Genomic DNA, 24,565 nt, shown 5'->3' with positions numbered 1-24,565 from the left:
TTTTACCCAGAATCCATTTTGCAGAATATCGACTGCTGGATTTTTATTTGTGTTCTCGATCTTTATTGTCACAGTGTTAATGCCTTTGTGGATGTTTGGTTCTCCAAGCTCACCACTTTTACACTTTAAGAATTTAACGGGCAGTTTCTCAAAACATATTACCTGGAACCCTCCAAACCTCTTCGTTTTGCACAGTCTTTGTTTTTAATAAAATGCTGACTGGACTCGTATGATTCTCCACCAGAAGGACGACAGTTCCTGTTGTTGTCATGGAGCCTGCAATATAACAGTAATGTAGAAAATGTGTACATGTTGGCACACAGGAACAATTGCAATTACGAAGTGTCACCTACAGTGCCTCCTTCTTGATTCCATATTTTTTGCACACATGTCACAATTCCATGTTTCAGATCATCAATGTTGATTTAATGTTCGACAAAGATAATCTGAGTAAATACAATATCCTGTATTTTTTTTTTGTTTTGTCTTGTATGTTGTTTTTCATTTATTAAGTGAAATATGTTATCCAAACCTGTCTGGCCCTGTGTGAAAAGGTAATTGCTCCTAAACAAAATAATTGGTTGGGGCAATTATCTTAGCACCAAGAACTGCATGCAGTCAAGCAACTAGAATAACTGGGATTGAGTCTTTCACATCACTGCGGAGAAATTTTGTCCCACTGTTCTTTGCAAAATTGTTTTTATTCAACCACATTCGAGGGTTTTCAGGCATGAATGGCCAATTTCAGTTGAGAAAGCTAAGACTTTGACTAGGTCACTCCAGTCAGAGATGGACTTGTTGATGCGTTTCAGATCATTGTCGTGCTACATAATACAAATGCACTTGAACTTTATGCAACAAAGTGACAAACGGACATTCTCCTTCAGGATTTTCTAGTACAAAGCAGAATTCATGGTTCCATCAATTACAAGAAGGCATCCGGGTCCTGAAGCAGCAAAGGAGCCCCAGACCATCACAGCATGGTCTCACCATATTTGACTGCTGGTATCATGGTTTTTCTGGTTTTTCTTAATTGTGTGTTTGATGCTAGATGTAAAAGAACTTAAACCTTCCAAAAGATACTTTTGTCTCGTCAGTCCATGGAATATTTTCCCCAATGTCTTTCCAGAAGATGTTTTTGGAAAATATGAGATGAGCCTTTGTGATCTTTTTGGTCAGCACTGAGTTTACCTTGGAACTTTCTCATGGATGCCATTTTTACTCAGTCTCTTTCTTATTGTTGACTCATGAACTCTGACCTTAACTGAGGCAAGTGAGGCCTTCGGTTCTTTAATGTTGTTCTGGGTTCTTTTGGGACCTCCTGGATGAGTAGTCGATGGACTCTTGGAGTAATTTTGGTCGGCCAGCAATTCCTGGGAAGATTCACCACTATTCCAGGATTTCTCCAATTGTGAATAACGGCTCTCACCGTGGTTCTCTGGAGTCCCAAAGCCATAGAAATGGCATTGTAAGACTTGCTGCTTCTTTAGGTGGTGAAACAATGTGTAGATTTTTGAGGTTTTTAGCATGCTTTACTTTGTCAGAGAGGGTTCCATTTAACTCTTTAAGACCTACCATAGAACCAAGTCCGTCAGAGCTTATATTATATTTTTACATGTTGTAGAGCCATTTTGGGGAGCATTTCAAGTTGATATACATCAATACAACCATTATAGCCCACATTTTAATAATATGTCTGCATTAAGTGCATAGTAATTACATAAATTGCAAAAATTTAAGAAGCTTATCCCTCAAAACTTTAAATACAAAAAAGTTGCACAAAATAGTTTCCCACCACAGGAAATTTATTTTAAGTGTCTTCATAGTTTTATTTTTGAAATACACCAATTTTTATATACTGCAGGAAAAACGAAAATGAATATTATAATGCAAATTTGCAAAAAAAAAATAAACAGCATATGCATCAAAATAAACTGTTTCCAGCAGTGCAATATGAGTCCTCAGCATCCCAGAAACGACACAGAAAGTCATAAAGTCAAACATAACTTAAAAACACCAGTATAGGCTCATAAGGCCCTGATGAGTAAAAAGCTACATTTCAGCAAAATGATGTCACTTTTGGTTTCGGGCAGGTCATGGCGGACATGCGATAGTTTGCGCTGATGGACGTAGGAAGTGTTACGAACAGCTGATCGGCTCGGCAAAGCGTGTTTCTGGAATATTATGTTTTTGTTGCTGCCAGTGCTTTTTATGCAGTTTTTGCAAAGCTATATGTGGAAGGAAACTGTGACCTAGGACAAGCTGATGGCATAAGATGTAAGTACAACTCCTCCGGTTTCATATGCAAAAAAAATTATTGCGCTAGCTTACGTGGTTGCAGTGCTACCGGGATTTAAAAATAGTTAGCAAAACGGAGCGTGCCCGCTCCAACCGGCTTTAAAGGGTTAAGGGATTTGCTGCTCTTCGTCTCAGGATCCGTAGCTATATAAGTTCATATCACTGTGCCATTTGGTGTGTTCTCTTTGACAATGAAGCGGATCGAAGGAGCAGAGAATTCTGGGCCTTCATTGGTGACACTGACATTCACAGGGATGGATTGCCAACTGGCACTGCTGCCATTCAGCGGTGCTTGATTTTGTGCTGTGATCTGAAGCTGCACATTGTTGGTCTTCTCATAATCTAATGGCTGAAAAAAAGAAAGACATTTAAAAGTTCATGAATATAAATTAGTTTTATAAAGGCGGACTTTCCGTTAAATGTGATCCATGATCCATGTAAAATGCTACTACCAACATTACTACAACCATTCGCACTCACATTCACACCTAGTGGCAATTTGGATTATCCAATCAACCCATCCCCACAACTTGCATGTCTTTGGACGGTGGGAGGAAGCTGGAGTACCCGGAGAGAACCCACGCAAACATGGGGAGAACATGCAAACTCCACACAGAAAGACCCCGGCCTGATGGTGGAATTGAACTCAGGACCTTTTTGCTGTGCAGCAACAGTGCTAACCACCTTGCCACCGTGCTGCCCCGTACTAAAACATTTGACAGATTTTCGAGCGCCGTGTACCGCATAAAATCGTTTCGAGGTCAGTAAACACAACCAGAATTCATACATAAGTCCCACAGGATTATAAGGGGCACTGTCGATTTTCAGAAAAATCAAAGGATTGATTTTAAGTGTCCCGTATTTTCCAAAAAACACGGTAATAACGACAGACCAAAAATAGTGCTTTGTTGTGTCTCGGATGGACGAAAGCTAAACTAGTTCCACACCACTGAAGTTGCAGCATTTTTACAAACCAATTCTGGTTCATCCGTTTCATTCAACGATTTGCTTTCGCCGCCATGCTTTTTCCGACGTGTGGGTATGAAAACAAAGGCACTGCGCATGCGCGTTTTACCCATATTCTATCGCGATATTTCATTTTTCTATCGTTGCCCAAAATTATACCGGTATTACCGTGAAGGGTATGATATAGCCCAGCCCTAGCGCCAAATCACAACAACAGTCGCCTCAAGGCGCTTTATATTGTACCGTACAATAATATAAGATTGTTATAATGATAATAACAAATTTAATAAGAAGTCAGTCTCACCTTTGAGACGTACAGAAGCCCTTCATTTGTTTGGGGGTCAGTAACAATCCTGAAATTTCCATTTTCATTTCCTTGAGTAATGACAAACTTTGATATCCAGTTTGGTGTGTTTATCAAATCTTTATCTTGAACTGGAATTCGAAGTAGAAGTTTTTCACTTTCATTCTCTTGCACAGCGACATCATACTAAAACAGTGAGGATGTTATGTTATCAGACAACAAATGTTCTTGAAAATTAAGTACAAAAAAGTCCTTAAAACGATTATTGTTCAACAAATATGATTTCACTTATTCAGCCAGATTACATACTGACAGTTTTTTCAAACACTTACAGATGTTTTCATGAAGGTTGGCGGGTTGTCATTGATGTCACTCAGAACAATTGTTGCTGTTGATGTGGCAACCAGACCACTTGGTGCACCATTCATATCCTGGATTTGTACAACCACCAAATGGTTGTCTTTTAACTTAAAAAGAAATGTTGCAAAATATAATAAGGAGAACATGTCAATGCTATTGTCATTTAAATAAAGTTCACAGGTTTCACTGATGCAGAAGCAGTGCTCACCTCTCTGTCTAGGGTGTTGTTTGTTGTTGAAATGACACCTGTTTCCGCATGAATGGCAAACATGTCTGTTCCAGTTAGGAGTGTATACCTAATCTTCACATGGTCGGTGCCAATTTGGTCTTTGTCGGTTGTATTCACCTTTCCCACCACAGTCCCTGTATTGGAAACCACGATCATTTAGAGCAACTGCACTGAGGCCAAACACCACAGATTTATCTGTTACTCTATTTTGCTTTTCTCACCTACACTACAGTGCTCAGGAACCATAAACTGTAGAGGACCTACAAACTCCGGTGGATTGTCATTTACATCATCTACAACCACTTTCAATGGCAGATTCTCATCTGTCTCCTTGTTTGTGACCGTGTCCCAAGAACGCACCACAAACTATAAACAAAAAAGACAAACGTGTAAGCAAAGTTAAAGGCAAAAACATTATAAGACATATATAAATTGTGTCACTTCCAGGTTTGAGTGAACAATATAAAAAAAATGCGTAATAGAGAATCAAAACTCAAAACTAACAAGTTGACAATCTGTCATTATTTTATTTAATGATAAATCGTTCTTTTTGAATGACTGCTGAACAACAATGCAACTGACTAAAAACCTTAAATCATTTTCATGTTCACACTCACACTATATACTGGGAACGCCTCACGGTCCACTGCTTTGAGCAAGAACAGATCCCCTGTGTCTCTGTTCAGGTTGAACACTCCAGTTGGATACTTATTGAATCCTTCTCCTTCGACAGTGTAGAACAATTTATATCTGGCTGAGGTATCTGACACCAGCTACAGGAGAAACCAAATAAAACACACATATTAAAGAAAACAAAAACAACAAAAATTCTGTTATTCAATTTTCATAAAGCAGCCTACTGTGAGCTCTTTCAGCTCGTAGCGTTTTTAAATAGATCAAAACTGTAGACAGTTTCCCAATCTGACATGCTGGTAATGTAACTTAAAAAAGAACATCAAAGGAAATAATCACTGAATTTAATTAACAGATGTGACTCCTGAAATAATCAGATAATTTGAGGGGGGAAGTGAGAAAAGAGAACAATGTGTACTGAAAATAAACATTTGAATAGCACAGTGCTTATAAATGATATGAATTATACATTTAATTTACCCTTTCAATTAGTTTTGGATAGGGTCCTACGTAATTCTCCACTACGGTGAGGTTCGGAGGTGCCCAGCGTCTTTTAGATCGAATCAGGAATCCTTGGCCTCGTTGCTGTGACATTCCAACAAGTTAGGATATGTTAGAAAAAAACGCATCGTGCTTTCTGAGCTGTATAAACGGCTCACAATATGCAGTTGTCTTACATGTTTTGTCGGCATTGTACTGCGGACAAGGTGAACTTTCATCTTACTTTCCGGTCTACTATTGTCCTGAGCGCACACAAAAAATGTCCGTCCTCTTTCTGCCACTGAGACAGACGTTAAAGCTACCACTGCTCCATTACTGTTTATTGTAAAACTCGGGTCCTTCACAGTTAACAGCGTTGATTTGGCATCACAGCCGACGGTTTCAACTGAAAACCGAGAAAGGGAAAGTTAAAAAGAGCCATAAAACACAAAACAGTCGGCCTACAACACTTTTTCAAAAAAAAAAAAAAAAAAAAAAGTAAGCAGAGCAGCACCTTTTGCTACTTGGTATTCAGGTGGAATTGTTTCAGGTACAATTACGTAGAGAGACCTCGGGAGAGAGCACGACTCCACACAGGACAGGATCTGAAGGTGAAAGTGAGTTTCAAACGGGCTTGTCGCATTTAAATGTTGTTAATGCTTCTGGGCATTAACATTTTTGCTATAGCAAACAGCACTGACAGAAGTAACAGACAGCAAGCATTAAGAGAAATGTATTGTAGGCGAGACTGAGGATGACTGCAGCCCTTTGTGTATATGCAATTACGGCTCACAGAATATTTGTGCTGGGATTGTTACATATTGACATTAAAAATAGCCTTGTGTATCAACTACAAATTGGCAATATTTATCAGTATATCACAATTATAATTCAGTTCATTTCCCTCTCACAGCGATAATGCTTTTATCACCGACTGTCTTGAAAAGCTGAAAAATGAGTAGTACAGGGAAAATGTAGTTATTTGTTATCCGTAGGATAGCTTTAACACTTTTTAATATGATTTTACAATCCTCCCTACCCCAGTCATGCATACTTAAAACTAGTTGTAGCAGTATAGTGGTTTAAAGTTAGCATAGTTGGAATGCCTTAAATTTTACCTAAGACGTGGCTCTTTAAAAGAATACAGGTTACACGACTTAACAAGTATCAGTACTAATCAAAGTAGACAAGTGATGAAATAAAATACTGGAAATCATCGATTTTACTGTAAACTCTGAATTCTTCTTCACACAGCTTTGCAATTTCACTTGCAAGGTCAGAGTGAGTTTTCGTACATGGAACTAATTACATGTTAGGTAATCCCTACTTACTTAGCTTTTGCGTTGAACCTTTGTTATAATACCCATGGTCATCCCTAACAGTGGAATAAAGAAAACTAGAAACACTTACCAACATTAGGCAGGTGCTGGAAATAAAACATTTTGCCATTTTTGAATAAAAAACAAGGAGCTTTGTCACTTGTCTGTGCCCCCGCTTCTAACAGGTGGTCATTTATCAGCTGCAGTATCTGTTGCAACAAGTGAAATTTCAAACAAGCACAGTACCTTTGGACTGTGCTCCTCATTGCCAACTGTGAAAAACAACTCCTCCCAAAAGTTCCAAATATTTTTACGATATATATATATATATATAGTTTTTTCCCTGAAACATTACTCTTTTACTGCAATACACAACTAAAAATGTAATTTTCCCTTGCTACAAAAACACGTGAGACATGTTGCATTTATCAAAGTGACCAGGTCTCCAAAAAAGTAAATGTGAGCCAAACACTGTATTTGTGTCTGTCAATGTGGGACATGTCAGAAATGACAGGGGGTGGACAGTTTGGTGTCCAAATTAAAAAATAAAAAGGATATATATAAATGTACCAGTATACCAGATTTGTATTTAGCATGTAAAGGTCAAATAAACGATGGTCAACTCCTTTGCTAAGTAAGGGTAAAGTGAATTTGTTCTTGTGGTCTCATTTGATACTCTTTATATACCCCTCTATTTTTTTCTAGTTGCTTAACTGTCTGGGAACCATCATTGGACTTCAATATGCATCCATAGACTATCAGTGTACTTCTTTTCTTGGTCTCATCCTCCCCACATGCTGTTTAAACCAGTGTTCTGTGTTTCCCCTTTAATTTCCCAGTTTGGTGTCTTTGTTTCATATTTTCTGTAAGCTCCAGCAGTAAAGCTGTGTTTTTTTAGTTTAGTTCTGCTTCTGAGTCTTGCATTTGGATCCATATTATACAAAGCAGGACACTGTTGACAGTGCAGTTACATCAGATCACCCCATGCATTTTGCATATGAATGCATCAGTACAAAGCAATAGTAATGGTCTTATAACACTATGGCATGCTACAAGTATAGGCGCTTGAAGAAATACTGGTCTGTCTGCTTGTTTGTGGTGGCTTATCTCAGGTCTACACAGAGACTGACCCCTGCTTGCTCCTCCTCTCTTGACTGCAGCTCTACTGTGTAGGAGGAACAAACTTGAGCTCCACTCTGAACACCACAGGAATTTGATCTGAATGAAGCCTGGTGTGGGGGAGACTGTGTAACCACAGCGAAACACTCATTATCTCTATAAACTGTTGATAAAAGTAAAGCAGCAGAAACACTGGCCCTACGTCATTTAAAATACGTCCAGTTCAGAAATACTCTACTGGCTTGACCTTGTTTATGAAAGCATTTTGAAGGCAGGATATATGGGCCTGCAACAGGAAAGGTGAGAAAAATGTCAGGAAGACTTTTGGTGGGAGTCATGGGCGTGGACATAATGAAAGTGCTTACCGCTTTAACGCTTTACCAGCAAATGCAAAACAGACACAGCAAAATACCATGTGATTTTATTATATAAAAAAAAAGGTTAATTATCGCTGTGCTCAGGCTTCTGTGTGTTTACAGAATTTAGAGTCTAAGCGAGCCTGTGTGGAAGAAACCTATTGTACTTTTGGTTATTCAGCCGGTCTCCCTATTTCTGACTACTTTTTCCCTACAGTATCCTGGTAAGATTAGTCATAACAGATGTTTTTACATTCTAAAATAACCAACTTTTTGCTTTTGCTGAGTTGTGCAGTTTGGAGAAACCGAAAATGTGAACTTTCTCTGAAATATTTTCAGCCATTTTTCTCACTTCCGATTAAATTCACCCAGTGTCTTTTCTGTCATTAAAACATGTCTTCATCCAGTTAGCTCTTCTAGTTTGAACACGTCAATTGCAAAATGATGACGAAGAAATCTCCTTGTTTGTTTGCCAGGATTCCACCCAAATGCTGCAGGGCTGAGACCAAATGTTTTGAGAAGCAAAGTTTTAAAGGTACCGAGTGCTAGCACTAATTGAACAGCTCACTTTGCAACAGTGACACACATGTCCCCGAGGTAAGAAAGTTCTTCAATCCACCTAAAACACCTACCACACCCAACTTTCATCACCCTTTGGATGAGTGCCAAATGAGGCATTCACGTCATGTGTAGGAGAGAAGTATTCAGGTGAAACTAGATGCTTAAGAGGATTGAATCACTAATACTAGTGTATTATTACTAACAACTACGTGTTTGGGAGTGTGTGCTGGACAAACTGAAGAATGTGAGGTGTCATAATCAAAAATGTTCCTCAAAGACTGTCACATGTGTCTGCTTAAAAAGTTGAACTAGCCTTTGTTCATAAGGACTACTAAATTAAACAATTATTTGGTCATTATCTAAGATAGAACCTTTATTAGCAGGTATTAGCACCCTCAGACTTTTTATGATGTTTTTTGTCATAAATCATGACACAATCGAAACCATCCACCTCTGTGTTGTGTTTTTAAATGCTCACCAAGAAAGGTATTACATAAATTTTAGTCTTAATTAAAAGAAAGAAAGAAAGATTTTTGTAATTTTTGTTTTGTAATTCCAGTATTATCAGAAACATGTCTGATTCATTCGTTAATGCAAAATAAGTAATCCGATTAAATTCCCATTGTACTGTCGCAACACGCCTTGACCATTCAGGATAAACCTTGCGTGTAGCCTGGCAACCAAACTGTGAGTGTGCCAACAGCTAGTCGAGCTGGGAACCCAGAAACTAGCGGTGCACTCTTTAGGAATTTCACGGGCACTGGTAAAGTTTTTCATATAAGTGGGAAAGCACGATAGCCAAAAGGACTGTGATACATTTTTAGGTGCACAAAAAAGGAAAGAAAATAAAAAAGAATGTAGTGTGGAAGTGGAAATGTAAAATTGCAGTTTTAGATGGTCAAACGTGAATAGTTTGGATTCACGCGGTCCATTTTGGAGACTTTCATATTGTTTTTCATAACAAACAATGGGCTGCTCGGAGATATTACAGACCAGAACAAAATGGACATAGGACTCCACCTTTCTCCGCCTGCTATCAGCAGTCATGAGTAACCTGAGTGGGGGGGGAAGAACCGCCCAGCGCTGTAAAACTTCGTCCTACCCCTCGGACGGTCAAAGTGTAAACGCAGTTAACAATAGGCTGCAGATGCAGTCAAACTGAAGCCGAACTCTTACTCGAGGATTGACAACGTTTTGTTTTATTTCTAGACGCGATGGGATCACTACTGAAAAGCAGCATTTTTATTCTCCTGGCGTTCTTTCAAGCTGTAAGTAACACATTCAGTACGTGCAATGTATTGCTACGCATTTAGTGTCGAATGGAGAAAAGCGGATCTATACAGGTGTGGCTCTGGCTTGTGGTGTGTATGTGAGCGCTAAAGATGCCGAAGATGATATGTCCTTAATCTTCCTGTTAAAAAAGAGAAAGAAAAAAAGAGAAGCGTTTTCATCACTTTTATTCGAAAGTCACAGGACAGTTCATTTGGTTTATTTCGCCATACGGGACGTGGGAGGAAAGTTTCGGGGAACAAAGTCTTAATCAGGTCCACTTGTAAGGCAGACGTAATGATTACATTATTAGATATTCTGCTACATCATAACACAGTGGGAATAATGTGCAGCAAGTGGGGTGGACTTCACATTAGATAGATAGATAGATAGATAGATAGATAGATAGATAGATAGATAGATAGATAGATAGATAGATAGATAGATAGATAGATAGATAGATTTGTATAATAATGTCCCTTTTCCTCGCTTTTTGTTCATTTGCAGCTTGTTCCTGTGGGAGCAGAAGGAAATGGACGACTGCTGCACAGGCAGAAGAGACACTGGATCGCACCGCCCCGAAAGCTAATTGAGAACTATGATTACACCGGCCTTGATTGCGTTGCTAGAGTGTGTATTTATTTTCTGAAGAATTCCATTGTAAAATTAATGTTTTTCATCTTACAAATATAAATATACATATTTATATGTATATTATTTTCCACAGTCATACAAATATATTTTTTTATGCTGGCAAAGCAACAGTTTAATGTGTTTTAATGTATTTTACTGTGTGAAACAAATCATTTTCAAAAGCTGCATGTCCTTCAGCCACCTTTGCTTTTCACTTACTTGCATATGTGAGAGTTGCTTCAGAGGCAGACACTGGCAGACTGCCATGTTCATAATGAGTCAGTTCAGACACAGAGACAAATGACAGATACTGCTTTGTGTGCTGCTTTTTTTTACACAACCCTGTTTATTGTTCTAAAGTGTATTAATCTTCATAACTCACCTACTAATGTTAAGTAACGGCAGAGTTTAACTGATGTATGCACAGATGGTCTCAAAGCAGTCTGAATGAGAACCTGCAATATTTGTCATGCTTATATTTATCATAAATATATTCTACTATAATTATGATTTTAAAAATACAACTTTTTAAATATATGGTATAATATGTTCAGTAAATGTTTTCTTACGTTGTTAACTGAAGGTTTTGGCCTTCCAGATGGATTCATTCTGTTTGTGTATCTGAATTTCAGATTCGCTCTGATAAGGAGGAGTATGCGAAGATGCTCTACTATATAACAGGGCCTGGCGCTGACCAGGACCCTATTGGTAGATTTCGTATTGACCATAGCACCGGCTGTTTGAGAGTCTATTCCATTCTGGATCGAGAGGAGATTGCCTTCTATCGTGTAAGAGTCAAATCCTCTTTATAAAGAGCCATGAGTTACAAAGTGAATCAGTTTTTAATACAGTTGTGCTTTATAGTTAAGAGGTGTGGCAAGATACACCAATGGGACCCAGGCTGAAAACTACATTGACCTTAATATCACCGTTGATGATGAGAATGACAACGCGCCAGTCATTCAATTACAGCAATTTGGATATGTCAATGAATCTAGTCGATCAGGTATGTTAAGATTTGTTTGTGTCTTTTTTTATTTGATGGATCACAAAAACAATCCTGTCCTTAACTGAATTCATTTACCGGAGTTGCTATTTTTCATTTACCTTCGATTTCCTAGGTGTTGTTATCATGAAAATAATCGCTACTGATGCCGATGATGAGAGAACAGAGAATGCCCAGCTCTCATACAGCATTGTTGAGCAGGCTAACACAGCTGGGTTGTTCTGGATGAACTCTCGCACTGGAGAGCTCATGGTTCAAAGTACCTCACTGGATCGGGAGGTGAGCTCATTTATGACCTTTTAGGTATTGTGAAAATCATCTTGTGCCTCTACAATTATTTAATGGAAAAGCTTGCAACTCACAAGACTGTAGTCAAATCAGTAACAGTATGTAGATTTTGTCACAGCCCCCAAGTTCATCGTTATAGTACGACCTCATATTATAAACGTAATTTGTAAGAAATTAGTCAAATTTTATTCACCACACTGCATGTACATATTCCAACATATTCATCTGTGAAATAATCATTTCTAACTTTTGTTTTTAGAAACAAGATACATATAAGTTAATGATTAAAGTCTGTGATTTAAATGGACGCCCAGGAGGACGAACGTCAACTGGAGAAGTTGAGATCCGACTTCTCGACATAAATGACAACATTCCAACGCTGGAAAAAGAAATAGTAGGTCTTCCACCTTTACCACATCCAGCCCATCTATTCTTGTGTAAAGTTTTTCTTGTTTTTTGTTTTCATAGTGGTCAACAGTAAGCTTTTTTCAAAAACAGTTGTTGTTCATGTGCACTTTATTTGCAGTATGAAGGGCGTATTGAAGAGAACACTGTCGGTGTGGAAGTTATGAGGATAAAAGCCATTGATATGGACCTACTTCACACAGACAACTGGCTGGCTGCTTTCCAAATTGTTTCAGGCAATGAGGGAGGTTATTTCGATATCACTACGGATGAAAAAACCAATGAGGGAATTATCATGGTTCGGAAGGTAAAGAGTGCTGTGTAAATTAGAGGTAAAAGGAAAAATGTGTTTCGACCAGAAGAGTCAAAATTCATGGATTACCCTTTTATATACAGGCTCTCGACTATGAGGAACTGAAGGTGATGAACTTGCGTGTCATGGTTTCCAACAAAGCAGCGTATAATTTTGGCAGCAGTCAGTCTGTGACAGGGGCAACAGGTATCAAAACCTACCCAGTCACAATTAATGTGGTCAATCAGAAGGAGGGACCTCGTTTCCAACCAAGTGTAAAAGTGGTGACTGTCTCAGAGGAGTACACATCCACCTCCCTCAGCAAAATCATAACTAATTACGCTGCTATTGACACTGACACACAAAAGATTGCCACCAACGTGAGGTACAGTTAAACTGAAAGTGTCGCCTGCGCATATATCAACCGATTCTTACACTGAATATGAAAAGTTTATTTTTGTTCTTACATTAATTTACGTGTGTTCTTCAAGGTATGCCAAACACCGTGACATTGACAACTGGTTGATTATCGATGAAAAGACAGCAGACATCAGGCTGAGTAAACTCCCTGACCGAGAGTCCGTGCACTTGATCAATGGAACATATTACGCAGAAATTATATGCATCAGCAATGGTGAGTTCTGTTAACACGGCAGCAAACATCAGTCTAATCAGGAGTAATATCGTACCCAACAGATTAATATTGATCTTACATTCCACTGGCTTTCAGATCTGCCCTCAAAAACTGCTACGGGGACCATAGCTATTCAGGTGGAGGACTTCAATGATCACTGCCCAAGACTGACCTCTAAAACTCAGACCATGTGCCTTCAGGATAGCGTGATCTATGTCACTGCTGTAGATGAAGACCACTTCCCCAATTCATCACCATTTGAATTTACTGTGGTTGAAGAGAGCACCACAGGGAAGTGGAGAGTGGAGCATTTTAATGGTAATGCCATGTAAACAATCACTGTACGGCAAAATCCAGCAAACGCTTGTTAGATCAACCGTCTGAGCTTCCTTTGAGAGTAAAGGCATTTATGGACAAATTGTATATTGTGTTTTAGAAAAAAAATTGTTTCTTGCTATTTTTTTAAGCATTTATTTTGAGTGTTATCCATGTGCACTTCCTTACACATTGCAAGACAAAAAGTAAACACTTTGTGCAGTATTTTTTTCTTAATTTACTAATTTATTTCTTCAGAAACTACAGTCATTCTGCGAGAAGAAAACTATGTGTGGCCTGGCGTCCACAAAGTGACACTGAAGATCACAGACCAGCAGGGAAAGTCATGTGCTGATGCTCAGATAATAGATTTGACTGTATGTACCTGCAATAAAAACACCAAATCCTGTGTGTCGCGCTCTACGTCGACTGCAACTTTTGGAGCTGCGGGTATTCTGCTGATGTTGCTGGGACTGCTGCTGCTGCTTTGTGAGTAGAGCCCTTGTTTGAGGATTTTACTCTTCCTATTTTATGGGGGGGGGGGGTGTTCTCCATACTTTCACTTAAAAGGTTGCCTAATCGTACATGTTGTAGCAGGCCTAGAGAGACTGACTAATGTGAGTAGTTGTGTCACGCACAGATGCCGGTTTTTTCATAAATACATTCCTTTCCTGTTAAATCTGTTTATTCAGTTAAAGTAATTCATTGATTATTGGACTTAATTTGACCTAATCAGTCGAGCCTATTTTGATCTAGTGGAAAATGTGCCTGTTTTTCAGTGGTGCCTCTCCTGTTGCTCTTCTGCCTGTGTGGGAGTACAGCGGCTATCGGCGATTTCAAGTCTATTCCATACGACACAAAGCAACAGCTGATCTCATATCACACTGAGGGACAGGGAGAAGACAAGGTATTACTGTAGTTTTGATGTGTGCAGGCACCTTCAACTCTGAACGTTTGATAATCAAATTTATCTGACTGGATCCCACACTTCTCTTGCAGGAGGTTCCTCTTATGCATGTCCCAGTGGAGGTTGATGGTGGTGCAGTGACTAAGGATGTCAACATGTTTGAGGGACATGGATACTTTGGAGGGCTGGCTGAGTTAGGAGGAGGAGCAGGTGGAAGAGGGCCCTATAAAGGCAGTGCTATATACACATCCAATATGACAGCTGACAACATGAACCTGTACAACCAGTACAAATACTCCAGTGGACAGAATATGGACTTCCTGAATACAGGAACGATGGCCAGACAAGATATGAATTTCTCTCAATACAGAGGTGGGGCATGGGATGGCATAGCTCTATCTGAGGAATTTCTATGGGACTACTATTCAAGAGTAAGTGATCCCTAAGTTAAGTTGAAATTGCAGTCTTTCAGGTCAGATAAAGACATTATGTCTGAAGCTGTAATATATTCTTTTTCATCCCCACTTCTTTGCAGAAATCCGATCATGCTGCACAGCAACCTCAGGTGAAGGACAGTATGCTGATCTACAACTATGAGGGACAAGAGTCGCTGGCAGGTTCTGTAGGCTGCTGCAGCCTTCTTGAAAATGATGATGATCTTGCATTCCTTAATGACCTCGGGCCTAAATTCAAAACCCTGGCTGAGATTTGCCAGGGGTCAACCATGGTCACTGAATCTGTAGATGTGGCAGTTTCTTCCACTCCAGTCAGACCCGTCTCTCCTTTCAGGCCTTCCACATCCACACACACACATGTCCGTAGTCACACAGAAACCATCAGGGATAGGGATCGCGTCAATATTAACACCCTAAATACCTCCAATGTATCATCCGGCTCTTCTACCGTTATCCAGGAGGAACGTATCACTGGGAGAGCACAGAGTTCAGCAACTCTTCCCAATGTACACGTCCAGGACAACATAGTGATTCCCAGTCAGACACTGCTCATACAGCAACCTGCTATGTACTATGCTGCTACGCCCATGTACGTAGTCGAGTCCAAGCCCCAAGTAATGCTTGTGGCAGGAGGCACGCAGCAGGCAGTGGGTTCAGTAGGCCAAGCTGGGCTAGGTCATGGGCTGGTGCAAGTTGGTGGCCTCCAAAGTTCCCAGGGTGTGGTACTTGTCGATAGACAGGGAGGAATGGGTGAAGCAACAGGGCAGGCAGCACAAGGACTTTCACGAGGAACCATCTCCAGGTCTAGACAACTATTAGTGGTGGAGAATGGATCCTCAGGAGGGGAGCAAGGTGTGCATTTAGCGCAGGGCATTGTGCAGACTGGACAAAGGTCTGCAGAGCAGGGCTTTGAAGTCCGAAGTGTGCCAGTGAAAGCTCAGGGTTTTTCAGTGGGGTCGCACAGTTCTCTAGGGTCAAATGAGGAAGCTAAGCTGACAGTCACACCCAAGTCACATGGGACCAAGAGAGTGGTTGTGCAGCAGAAAAAGGTCTTGGTGACAGAGAGAAATTTGGAGTCTAGTTCAAGAGCTTAGAGCAACCATTTTCTGTAGCCTCGCTACAAATATTACTCCTGTTTTGACATGTAATGATATACTGACTGGACTGGAATGTACTACAGTACATCAACATGCTGTATTTCTATTAATGCAGATTATTAATTGCGTTATAAACTGGAGTTTGGTCTGCTTGACCTAAAGTCTTATACTGTAGGTTCTCATCCACCGACCTGAGAAGTTAGTATGTAATACAGACTGTAAGGTGCACTTAGCCATCAGAGGCTGGAATTTCAAACTGAAACTAGTTAAAATAACATCTCCTCTTTTTCTATACCAAGCTTGTATTTGTTTTGAATGATATGTCAAAATTCAGTTCTGTCAACAGCAGGGGAATACAATACAGTGTTGACTATAGAGAGGAAAAAAAGGGTAACATTTCTACACAGTCTTACATGACTTGTGTTATTAGAACCCAACCGAGGGAAAAAAAACAAAACACTGAGTGCACTTAACAGACCTATATGTGCTACATTTTTTCAGGTACAAAACTAATATGGCTTCGGGGCAGTAAAACAACTAGTCCTAAACCAGTTTTACGTAAACTTTACTTTCTCTTTTTAAAGGACACAAAGTAAAAACAAGTCTACACCCTTACCTTGGGCAGCAATAGCTGTCAGATCATTGCATCTCCTGTCTATTCAGCCTGCCAAGCTGCTATAGGAGCTGCTGCACTGTTTTTAAGTGGTTACGGTACTGAATTAGTCAATAGCCAGAAATCACATGCATGAACTTGATATTCAATTAAAGCGCAACAGATAGGTCTAAACAGATACATCCACACCAAAAAAAACACAACGTGAGCGCTATAAATCATAGTAAAGCCTTTTTGCAATGAAAATTCCCACACAAGAGTGTTCTCTGCTTAGCGATAATTTTTTAACATATAATGTATATATAATTAGTCTTCAAACGAACACGGTTTTTCGCAGAGGGAGAGGCTGTAGATTTTTCATTTATCTTTAAAGGCTGTCAATATTAGATTTATTGCACAGACTGATGTATTATTTTAGTGTGTTGTGATTTTTAAGGTGCTTAATTTGTACATTGGTATATTTGTTTAGCCATGACTAAAGTTGTCGTGCTAACTGTTAGATCGTTCGCCTACTTCATAATGTGTTCAGAAGCTGTACAGAAACTAGATAAATACTGAGTGTGCTCAAATAACACATCCTCTATTTGAATTGTTGCACTATTTTTATATTTTTCCTGAAAGTATGCATTTTTTATATATATATATATATATAAGTATTAATTCCATGAGATCTAAGTGCCAAAGCTGAAGAAATGTGTTTTGTGGGATCATTACCAGATTGATTTTGTGTGTGTGTGTGGCTGTGTGTGTGTGTGTAATGGGATGGGATGAGCTTGCCAGTTTAATGCTGCTGTTCTTGCTACTGACCTGTATTTTTAAACCTGCTTTCTAAAATGCTGTAAGAATATAGCAGTGCAGTGCTAATCCACGGGGATAATGAAGATGTTTTTATTTTAAGGGGTTTTTCAACTTGTATCACAATAAACTCAAACAGAAAAGAATCTGCTTGACACTTTTTACTTTCTGATTTCACACATGACACGATTTATCGTACATCTTTGAGTTAAAAAAAAGTTAAGAACTATGTTTCAGAAATTACTTGCATATCACCCTAACTGTTCTTTTTACAACATTATAAGCTTTTGGATGTCATGTGATATGCAAAATTATACTATTTGCCAGATAGAATGAAAATGAGCATTAATTGGTATTTCATTGTTATTGTTAAGTTATTTATATAAACATATTTGTAATATATTTTATTATATATTTCATATATAAACAATTTAGTTTCAGATTCTTTGGTTACATTTGAAAATGTTTATACAATAGTAAACATAAATGGAAGTCCTTATTTAAATCTGACCATAAGCTGATATAATATTTCTACATAGTTTGTTAATTGAAAGAGACAGTGTATGTAAAGCAATTCTTCAAAGTTAAAAACTTTTTTTTCCCAATAATGTGTTTTAAGCATATGGCTTGGTGATCACCAACAAATTAACTGCATATTTGCATGTCAACTAAAACATGCCACAGGTAGAGACGTTAAAATGTAAGCATTAGCTTCAGGGTTTTCCAACCCGACAGGAGTGTTTCTGCATAGAAGGGATACAACAGGTTTCTCTGTGGTTGACTGACAAAGGTTCATTCATGCTTCACATAAACAGAGGAGAAAGTAAAGTAGAAACTCAGGTTTCAGTTACTGATAATGCAGGAACAGCGCTTTCCTTTTTTTGTGTCTTTTTTTCCCTTGGAGAAACAAAGTAAGCATTATATGCTCGCTATCTGTGAAGTGCACAAAGTAAGAGGGTGTTCTGCCTTTAGCTCAAATTTCAGATAGCAGTCTGTCCGCATAGGGTGTCTGGGTGTTAATGCTTGACCGACTGAGCTAGTGTGTGGTATGGAAACAAACAAACAGTAGTTACAACTTCAAATGTGTCATTAAATGTCAGGAATAGTAATCAAATTAAGAAAACAGTACTGTTCAATAACTTCAAGTGCTAGAGAATACATTAGCATCACAGAGGCTGCTCAGCTGCACAGGGGAGAGATCACAGCCTGTCAAGTATGTGTATTTGAGAAGCCGAGGCTCAGTTTATCCATATTGAATGTGGGGAAGCATTGTTTCGAGCTCTCAGAGGGTTCTTGGCGTATGGCCTTTTTGATGTGGAAGAAGGCAGCTCTTGTTGCCACTGAAATCCAAAATTGGCATTAACGTTATAATCATTAAACATGTTTTTTAAAATTATCGGGGGTTGTTTTGTTTACTTCCCAAAATAAAATGTAGTTGTGATACATAGTTTATTCAACAGTTCCAACCATCTTTTTTAAACCCATTTAATGTTTTGTTTCTGGCGACAATGTACTGCTTTGTTTCTTTGCTCCTCTGTGGACAGAAGTGGATCACTTGCAAAGTTTTTCTTTTCAAACCTCAGTCTGAGCTGTCAACATACAAAGCATTAAAGTAGACACAGCTCTGAGCAACTTTGCTAATCAACTTTTCTTCTTTTGTGACATACAAGAAAAAGGTGGCTCAATTTATGACCTGTAATTTGTAATTTGGCCCCATGTAAGGTAATCTGACTAAAAGCTTGTAACGAGCCAGATCTGTTTCTCAGTCATAAAAACAACTTCCTTGTTTTCTTTCCTTTGGGATAACTGGTTCAGAGTAGTATTCTGTGTTATTCCCTGGATGATTTACCCAAAATAAAATTTTTATTTATTGACATTCTGTCTGTCTCCTTTTTTTCTCTCTCTCTCCAATGGAAAATTTTGGATTCATAGTTCAGACTAGGGTGTGTCAAGAAGCATAAAATATTTTAAAAGTTTAAAAAACTTTTCACGCACTTTGAAAGGTGTGTGTGTGAAAGTCACAACCCTGACATGTTCCTTTGATATTACGCATTATAGTGTGAGATTATCAGCGATCACTGTGTGCTTTGAAATTATTTTTTAACCTTTCCTTTGTGCACTGTACAGGCTGTTTATTCGCTGTTGCTGGGAACCTTCCTACTTGGGCTGGGCTTCTTTGTCGTTGATTGGATGGGTGGCAATCTGATACCTGCTTGCAAAACAAGGCAATAGATCAAGATGTCATGAGCTATGTGGGTTGTACATATTTCGACGTAGCTTTTGCACATTATGTACCTTTGAAAAAAGAAACCTGACAAGACGTACAGACTGGATCTTTTATTAGAGACATGAGGAAAAGAATGCACATTTGAGTTATTGTTACAAAACTGTACTTGCTTGTTGACACTGACATAGCATGACTTGGATAACTTTAGATTCTAACACCATTCACTGTCGTTGTCAGTAAAGGCTATATTTATATTCAGCGCAATATAGGCTAAACAAGTATAGTTGACCATAATCTGCACACCACAACATTTATTGAAATCAGCATCCCTAGTGTACATCTTGTGGTCTCATTGCACTCCAACAGCTGTTATTATTAGGAACTGGCTCGTTGTGTTTTAGAATCAGTGGTGAACATCATGGCGGACTTCTTCATCATCCTCCATTTCATCTTCTTCGTATTCACCCATTTCATCAGCGGTGGCATCCTGGTACTGCTGATACTCAGACACAAGGTCATTCATGTTGCTCTCGGCCTCAGTGAACTCCATCTCATCCATTCCCTCCCCTGTGTACCAGTGGAGGAAAGCCTTGCGGCGGAACATGGCGGTGAACTGCTCTGAGATCCTCCTGAACAGCTCCTGGATGGCGGTGCTGTTGCCAATGAAGGTGGCGGACATCTTGAGGCCACGGGGCGGAATGTCGCAAACTGCAGTCTTGACATTATTTGGAATCCATTCCACAAAGTAGCTGCTGTTTTTGTTTTGCACACTCAGCATCTGCTCATCCACTTCTTTCATTGACATACGGCCACGGAAGATGGCTGCCACGGTGAGGTAGCGTCCGTGACGGGGGTCACACGCTGCCATCATGTTCTTGGCATCGAACATTTGCTGTGTGAGCTCTGGCACGGAGAGGGCACGATACTGCTGACTGCCCCTGCTTGTCAGAGGTGCAAAGCCCGGCATGAAGAAATGCAAGCGGGGGAAGGGCACCATGTTGACAGCTAGCTTACGGAGGTCAGCGTTGAGCTGTCCAGGGAAGCGGAGACACGTTGTCACACCACTCATGGTGGCTGATACCAGGTGGTTAAGATCTCCATAGGTGGGTGTGGTTAGCTTTAAAGTGCGGAAGCAGATATCATACAAAGCTTCGTTATCAATGCTAAAGGTCTCATCTGTATTTTCCACTAGCTGGTGTACAGAGAGAGTGGCATTGTAGGGCTCCACCACAGTGTCAGACACTTTCGGGGAAGGCATGACACTGAAGGTGTTCATAATGCGATCAGGATACTCCTCACGGATTTTGCTGATGAGCAGTGTGCCCATTCCTGAACCTGTGCCTCCACCCAGGGAGTGGGTGAGCTGAAAGCCCTGAAGGCAGTCACAGTTTTCGGACTCCTTTCTCACCACATCTAGCACAGAGTCCACCAGCTCAGCTCCTTCGGTGTAGTGACCTTTAGCCCAGTTATTTCCTGCTCCACTTTGACCTGCATGAAATAATTTTTAAAGACAATTGATGTTGAAAAATATTGTTTTAGTTAATACATCTAGGTTTTACACATAAAGGTTTTACATTTGTGACCAAAGAATGAATTGACTGACACGAAGTCTTGCACAGACAATAGTGATACGCAATGGATCATAATAAATTAGTGATTATATAACTTTTTATCTGGCATCAAGATGAAGTTGATAGTTTTGATATGTCTTGTCAGTTGTTGGATACAAAATATGTTACAATTATTCATAATTATAGCCCAACAATTTATCGATACGTTGATACTATCAGCTGATATTTTCTATTTGCCAGTCTATCGGTATCAGCATTAATAAAAGAGACAGGAGAAACACCCTTCAACCATGTTATGAGTGTTGTGGCTGCATAGTTTGTCCACCAGAGGGCACTCTTCAACTTCCCTGTACGCAGTAGATATTCACAGCACTACAAAGATCATAGAATATCGGTATCTATATTGGTCTTGAAAATCATCGACTGGATGGTTCGCCATGAAATTAAGACCAGTGGTCAACACCTGCCATAATTTTGTCAAACGTTGCCAAATGAAACTGGCAAGATAATAAAGGTTCCCACTTGTCTGATATGTATCGACAAGCTAAGAAAACAGCAGCTGTTGTGAAATTTTAGATCTTCTAAGTAACAACATCAGCATTGCCATCTTAATAATATTTCCATGTGTGCACTACCAGTTCACTCAAAACAAAAGTGAGCCTTGGTGTAGTTTTACAAAACTTCTTAGAAAGCTGATTAAAACTTGGCAACCAATTTGTAATTCAAAATAACTTATTTCTCTGGAAAGCATCAGTAAGTGATTTATCTGCCATTTTCAACTTGTTAGCACTTGTTATCCAGTGACAAAATAGATTGTCATCTTGGGATAAATGTTTTTGGCCCTCATATTATTATTTGCTTTGTGTTCTGCTGCAGAATCTCCACATAGACTGTATTTTTGCTAAGTCACCACAAGAGCTGTCTCAGTCGACACATGGGCAATGCATCACCGAGGGACTGCAGGAGCTGTGTGCTCAGAATATATAGTACTGTGCAGTGCAGTGGAAACGAAGTGCAGCTTCATTGTCTGTGACAGTAGGTCAGACACATGCTGCACACATGCACGGATGACTCACACATGTGGAGTCGGTTCAGGATGAATGGTCTGATCCAGATTTATTGTCAACTCACCGAAAACAAAGTTGTCAGGCCTGAATAGCTGCCCAAATGGACCAGAGCGAACTGAATCCATGGTTCCTGGTTCCAGGTCCACCAGAATGGCTCGGGGCACAAATTTGCTGCCTTTGAATACGAGGACAGGGAGGGATGTGGAGGGGTAATGGATGGAAATATCAACAGTCTCAGTAACCTCAGCAACACCGGCAGTAAACCATGAAGAAAAACCTCAGCATATTTCAAAAGATTCGCAAGCAGCATTTCCTTAAAGATACAAGCCTCTCAATTAAGCTGGGAATTCAAAGCGTCTTCTGTTCTTTTCTTGCTTTTTGTCTTGCCCCACCCTTTCTGCCTGTCACCCTTCTTGCAAAACTGGTGCAGCGTGCTGCACAGCTTAATCTAAACCAGTGGGGTTTTCAAAGTGCTGAGTCTTGCAGGATGTATTCAGACACAGAAGCAGTCTTCCTTGACTTTGCCTCGTTTCACTTTCTTGCTCAGTGCTGAAGTTTTAATGTTGCTTATGAATCTGCACTTTTTATTTTAAGGACAATTTGTTTTGTTCAGTCTGCATTAGGTAGTTACCCCCTGTGACACTGAAGCAGGCATGCAACGTGGAAACAAAGAATCAATAATGCATGCTGCTGGGAAATAGGATATGGGTAGATTGTTGTCCTTTATTGCCAATGCAGATGAGTAAAAGGTTGGATCAACCCTGGGTGCATGTGGATTGAGATGTTGACCGAAAACATGAGGCCTAATGATGAAACACAAATACTAATTCTTTATTATCCCTGCGCCTTTATTTACCAGGCACTGATTGGCTGCTTGATGTACGACAGCTGTGAGCAACAAAGCAGGTTGTATTTAGAAGGACCTGCAACACAGGCACCAGTAAAATCAGATACTGAGCATGAGTTCAGCTATACTGAGACTGCAGATACCTGTGCTCCCTATAGAGAGACAGAGGGGGAGGGGTGAGACAAGGACACAGAAAAAGAGATTTTTAGCAGGTGCACTGTCCTCATTTGTGTCCCTTCACTCATAGCAGAACCCAGTTTCCACTGCAGCTAAATTAGTGACATGAGCAAACTGTGACAGTCAAATGAGGTCTGTGTAGCATAAGGCCATGCAAGAATAATGATCAGTGGTTAAAAAAGCTGCTTTGTGTATAGTGGAAAATTCAAGCATGTGGTTTATATTAAAGCAACATTTTCCTTCTCACCTGATGCCTCATTGTAGTAGACATTTATCCTCTCCAACTGCAGCTCACTGTCACCTTGGTAACTACCGGTTGGATCGATGCCATGTTCATCACTTATCACCTCCCAGAACTAAGACAAAGCCATTACTATTCATTAGCATTTTAAAAAAATCATTAATTTACTTATTTTTTTAGAGTAACACAGCAAAAACGAAAACATGAAGCAAGTTTGACGTGTGTGCGTCAGGCCTTGTTTTAGTTTTTGCGCATCTGGTGGCACAATGACGCGCAGCAGCGCAGGCCACATCACCTGAAAGATCAACCAGACTGAACCGCTCCATATAGGTATGTTAATCCGTGATTGATCGATATTAAACTCTTAAAGACAGATTTGTAATCACTTCGATTTAAATGTGCCGAACTAACAGCGCTTTGTAAACTATTAAGGCACACAAACGCGGTGACGTTCCACATTTAAATGAAAATTACTCCTTTAGATCCCTTCTTCAGAGATTAAATGAAGACATTTATACCTTGGCCCCAATCTGATTTCCGCACTGACCAGCCTGGATGTGAACGATTTCCCTCATGGTGAACTGCGGATGCGTGCAGGCAGCGTCCTTTCTCGACTTTAACTGGCGTCCACTCTTCAGCGTCTTGCCGCGGTGTTTCTCAAAATCAGGACTTGCCTCATTTCTCGGGTGAGTGTTGAGCCGGCGAGATAGATAAACGTGCTGCTGGTCAGATGACGTTATACACAACGCAGCATCCTCAGCATCCCTGTTAGCCAATGGGAGCGCCCCGGTTTGATGCAGTGGACCAGCGGATCATGCCGCATCATGGCCCTGACATCACCCTGTCCCATACAGGCAAGCATAAAAAAAAGGGCTGCTTTCTCACTCGAATGGGGATGTTTTAAAAGATCCACATAATTAATTTCGCTATTAGAAGATGTCAGACTTTACCAGTTTAATGCTCCAGACTGCAGCTGCTGATTCATCCCAGTCGTCTATTAAAGCAGCTACCTGTAGAAACGAGCCCAGTTTTTAAGGCTTTTGTGGGTTTTAAGACTTAGCTAAGGCTAGTAGCGAACCTTTCCTTAGAAGGCACAGATTC

The 24,565-nt window shown here is 39.8% G+C and overlaps 3 protein-coding genes across 6 annotated transcripts; 1 reads left to right on the top strand and 2 right to left on the bottom strand.

Annotated features, from left to right (window-relative positions):
* Positions 1-2,360: 2,360 nt before the first annotated feature.
* On the bottom strand, positions 2,361-6,814 carry LOC113010471 (desmocollin-2-like). 3 transcript variants are annotated; one of them, XM_026149529.1, is made up of 10 exons: positions 6,681-6,814; positions 5,785-5,875; positions 5,468-5,676; positions 5,271-5,375; positions 4,775-4,930; positions 4,379-4,523; positions 4,137-4,291; positions 3,901-4,035; positions 3,569-3,754; positions 2,361-2,647 (listed from the first exon to the last, which is right to left on the bottom strand). In XM_026149529.1, exons 1-10 carry the CDS (start codon positions 6,717-6,719, stop codon positions 2,453-2,455), a joined length of 1,416 nt encoding a protein of 471 aa, XP_026005314.1. In that variant the 5' UTR covers positions 6,720-6,814; the 3' UTR covers positions 2,361-2,452. The 3 variants fall into 3 exon arrangements, with proteins under 3 accessions (XP_026005314.1, XP_026005315.1, XP_026005316.1); XM_026149530.1 differs by lacking the exon at positions 3,569-3,754; XM_026149531.1 differs by lacking the exon at positions 2,361-2,647 and having other exon boundaries at positions 3,612-3,699.
* A 2,878-nt stretch (positions 6,815-9,692) lies between these two features.
* On the top strand, positions 9,693-17,480 carry dsg2l (desmoglein 2 like). The gene is made up of 14 exons (XM_026149426.1): positions 9,693-9,893; positions 10,402-10,524; positions 11,160-11,315; positions 11,392-11,533; positions 11,649-11,812; positions 12,081-12,215; positions 12,348-12,533; positions 12,623-12,903; positions 13,010-13,152; positions 13,249-13,470; positions 13,726-13,956; positions 14,247-14,374; positions 14,467-14,805; positions 14,910-17,480. Exons 1-14 carry the CDS (start codon positions 9,840-9,842, stop codon positions 15,921-15,923), a joined length of 3,318 nt encoding a protein of 1,105 aa, XP_026005211.1. The 5' UTR covers positions 9,693-9,839; the 3' UTR covers positions 15,924-17,480.
* A 2,176-nt stretch (positions 17,481-19,656) lies between these two features.
* Positions 19,657-24,246, bottom strand: LOC113010411 (tubulin beta-2A chain-like). Of its 2 annotated transcripts, XM_026149427.1 has the most exons (5): positions 23,983-24,246; positions 23,471-23,579; positions 23,190-23,198; positions 22,264-22,374; positions 19,657-21,049 (listed from the first exon to the last, which is right to left on the bottom strand). In XM_026149427.1, exons 1-5 carry the CDS (start codon positions 24,037-24,039, stop codon positions 19,965-19,967), a joined length of 1,371 nt encoding a protein of 456 aa, XP_026005212.1. In that variant the 5' UTR covers positions 24,040-24,246; the 3' UTR covers positions 19,657-19,964. The 2 variants fall into 2 exon arrangements, with proteins under 2 accessions (XP_026005212.1, XP_026005213.1); XM_026149428.1 differs by lacking the exon at positions 23,190-23,198.
* Positions 24,247-24,565: the final 319 nt, after the last annotated feature.

Source organism: Astatotilapia calliptera, chromosome 18 (genome assembly GCF_900246225.1).
Source record: "Astatotilapia calliptera chromosome 18, fAstCal1.2, whole genome shotgun sequence".
NCBI lineage: Eukaryota > Metazoa > Chordata > Actinopteri > Cichliformes > Cichlidae > Astatotilapia > Astatotilapia calliptera.
Note: the sequence above shows the minus strand (reverse complement) of the source record. Positions and strands in the feature narration are given on the sequence as shown.

Excerpts from the sequence above, each read along its gene's own strand:
- dsg2l (XM_026149426.1), top strand. The coding sequence starts at position 9,840 with ATGGGATCACTACTGAAAAGCAGCATTTTTATTCTCCTGGCGTTCTTT. Across the intron at positions 9,894-10,401 it reads TCCTGGCGTTCTTTCAAGCT|CTTGTTCCTGTGGGAGCAGA; the intron begins GTAAGTAACACA and ends GTTCATTTGCAG. Across the intron at positions 11,534-11,648 it reads CAATGAATCTAGTCGATCAG|GTGTTGTTATCATGAAAATA; the intron begins GTATGTTAAGAT and ends TCGATTTCCTAG.
- LOC113010471 (XM_026149529.1), bottom strand. The coding sequence starts at position 6,719 with ATGGCAAAATGTTTTATTTCCAGCACCTGCCTAATGTTG. Across the intron at positions 4,931-5,270 it reads ATCCAAAACTAATTGAAAGG|CTGGTGTCAGATACCTCAGC; the intron begins GTAAATTAAATG and ends TTTCTCCTGTAG. Across the intron at positions 4,292-4,378 it reads TCCTGAGCACTGTAGTGTAG|GGACTGTGGTGGGAAAGGTG; the intron begins GTGAGAAAAGCA and ends TTTCCAATACAG.
- LOC113010411 (XM_026149427.1), bottom strand. The coding sequence starts at position 24,039 with ATGAGGGAAATCGTTCACATCCAGGCTGGTCAGTGCGGAAATCAGATT. Across the intron at positions 23,580-23,982 it reads GAAATCAGATTGGGGCCAAG|TTCTGGGAGGTGATAAGTGA; the intron begins GTATAAATGTCT and ends GCTTTGTCTTAG. Across the intron at positions 21,050-22,263 it reads GCCTGACAACTTTGTTTTCG|GTCAAAGTGGAGCAGGAAAT; the intron begins GTGAGTTGACAA and ends TATTTCATGCAG.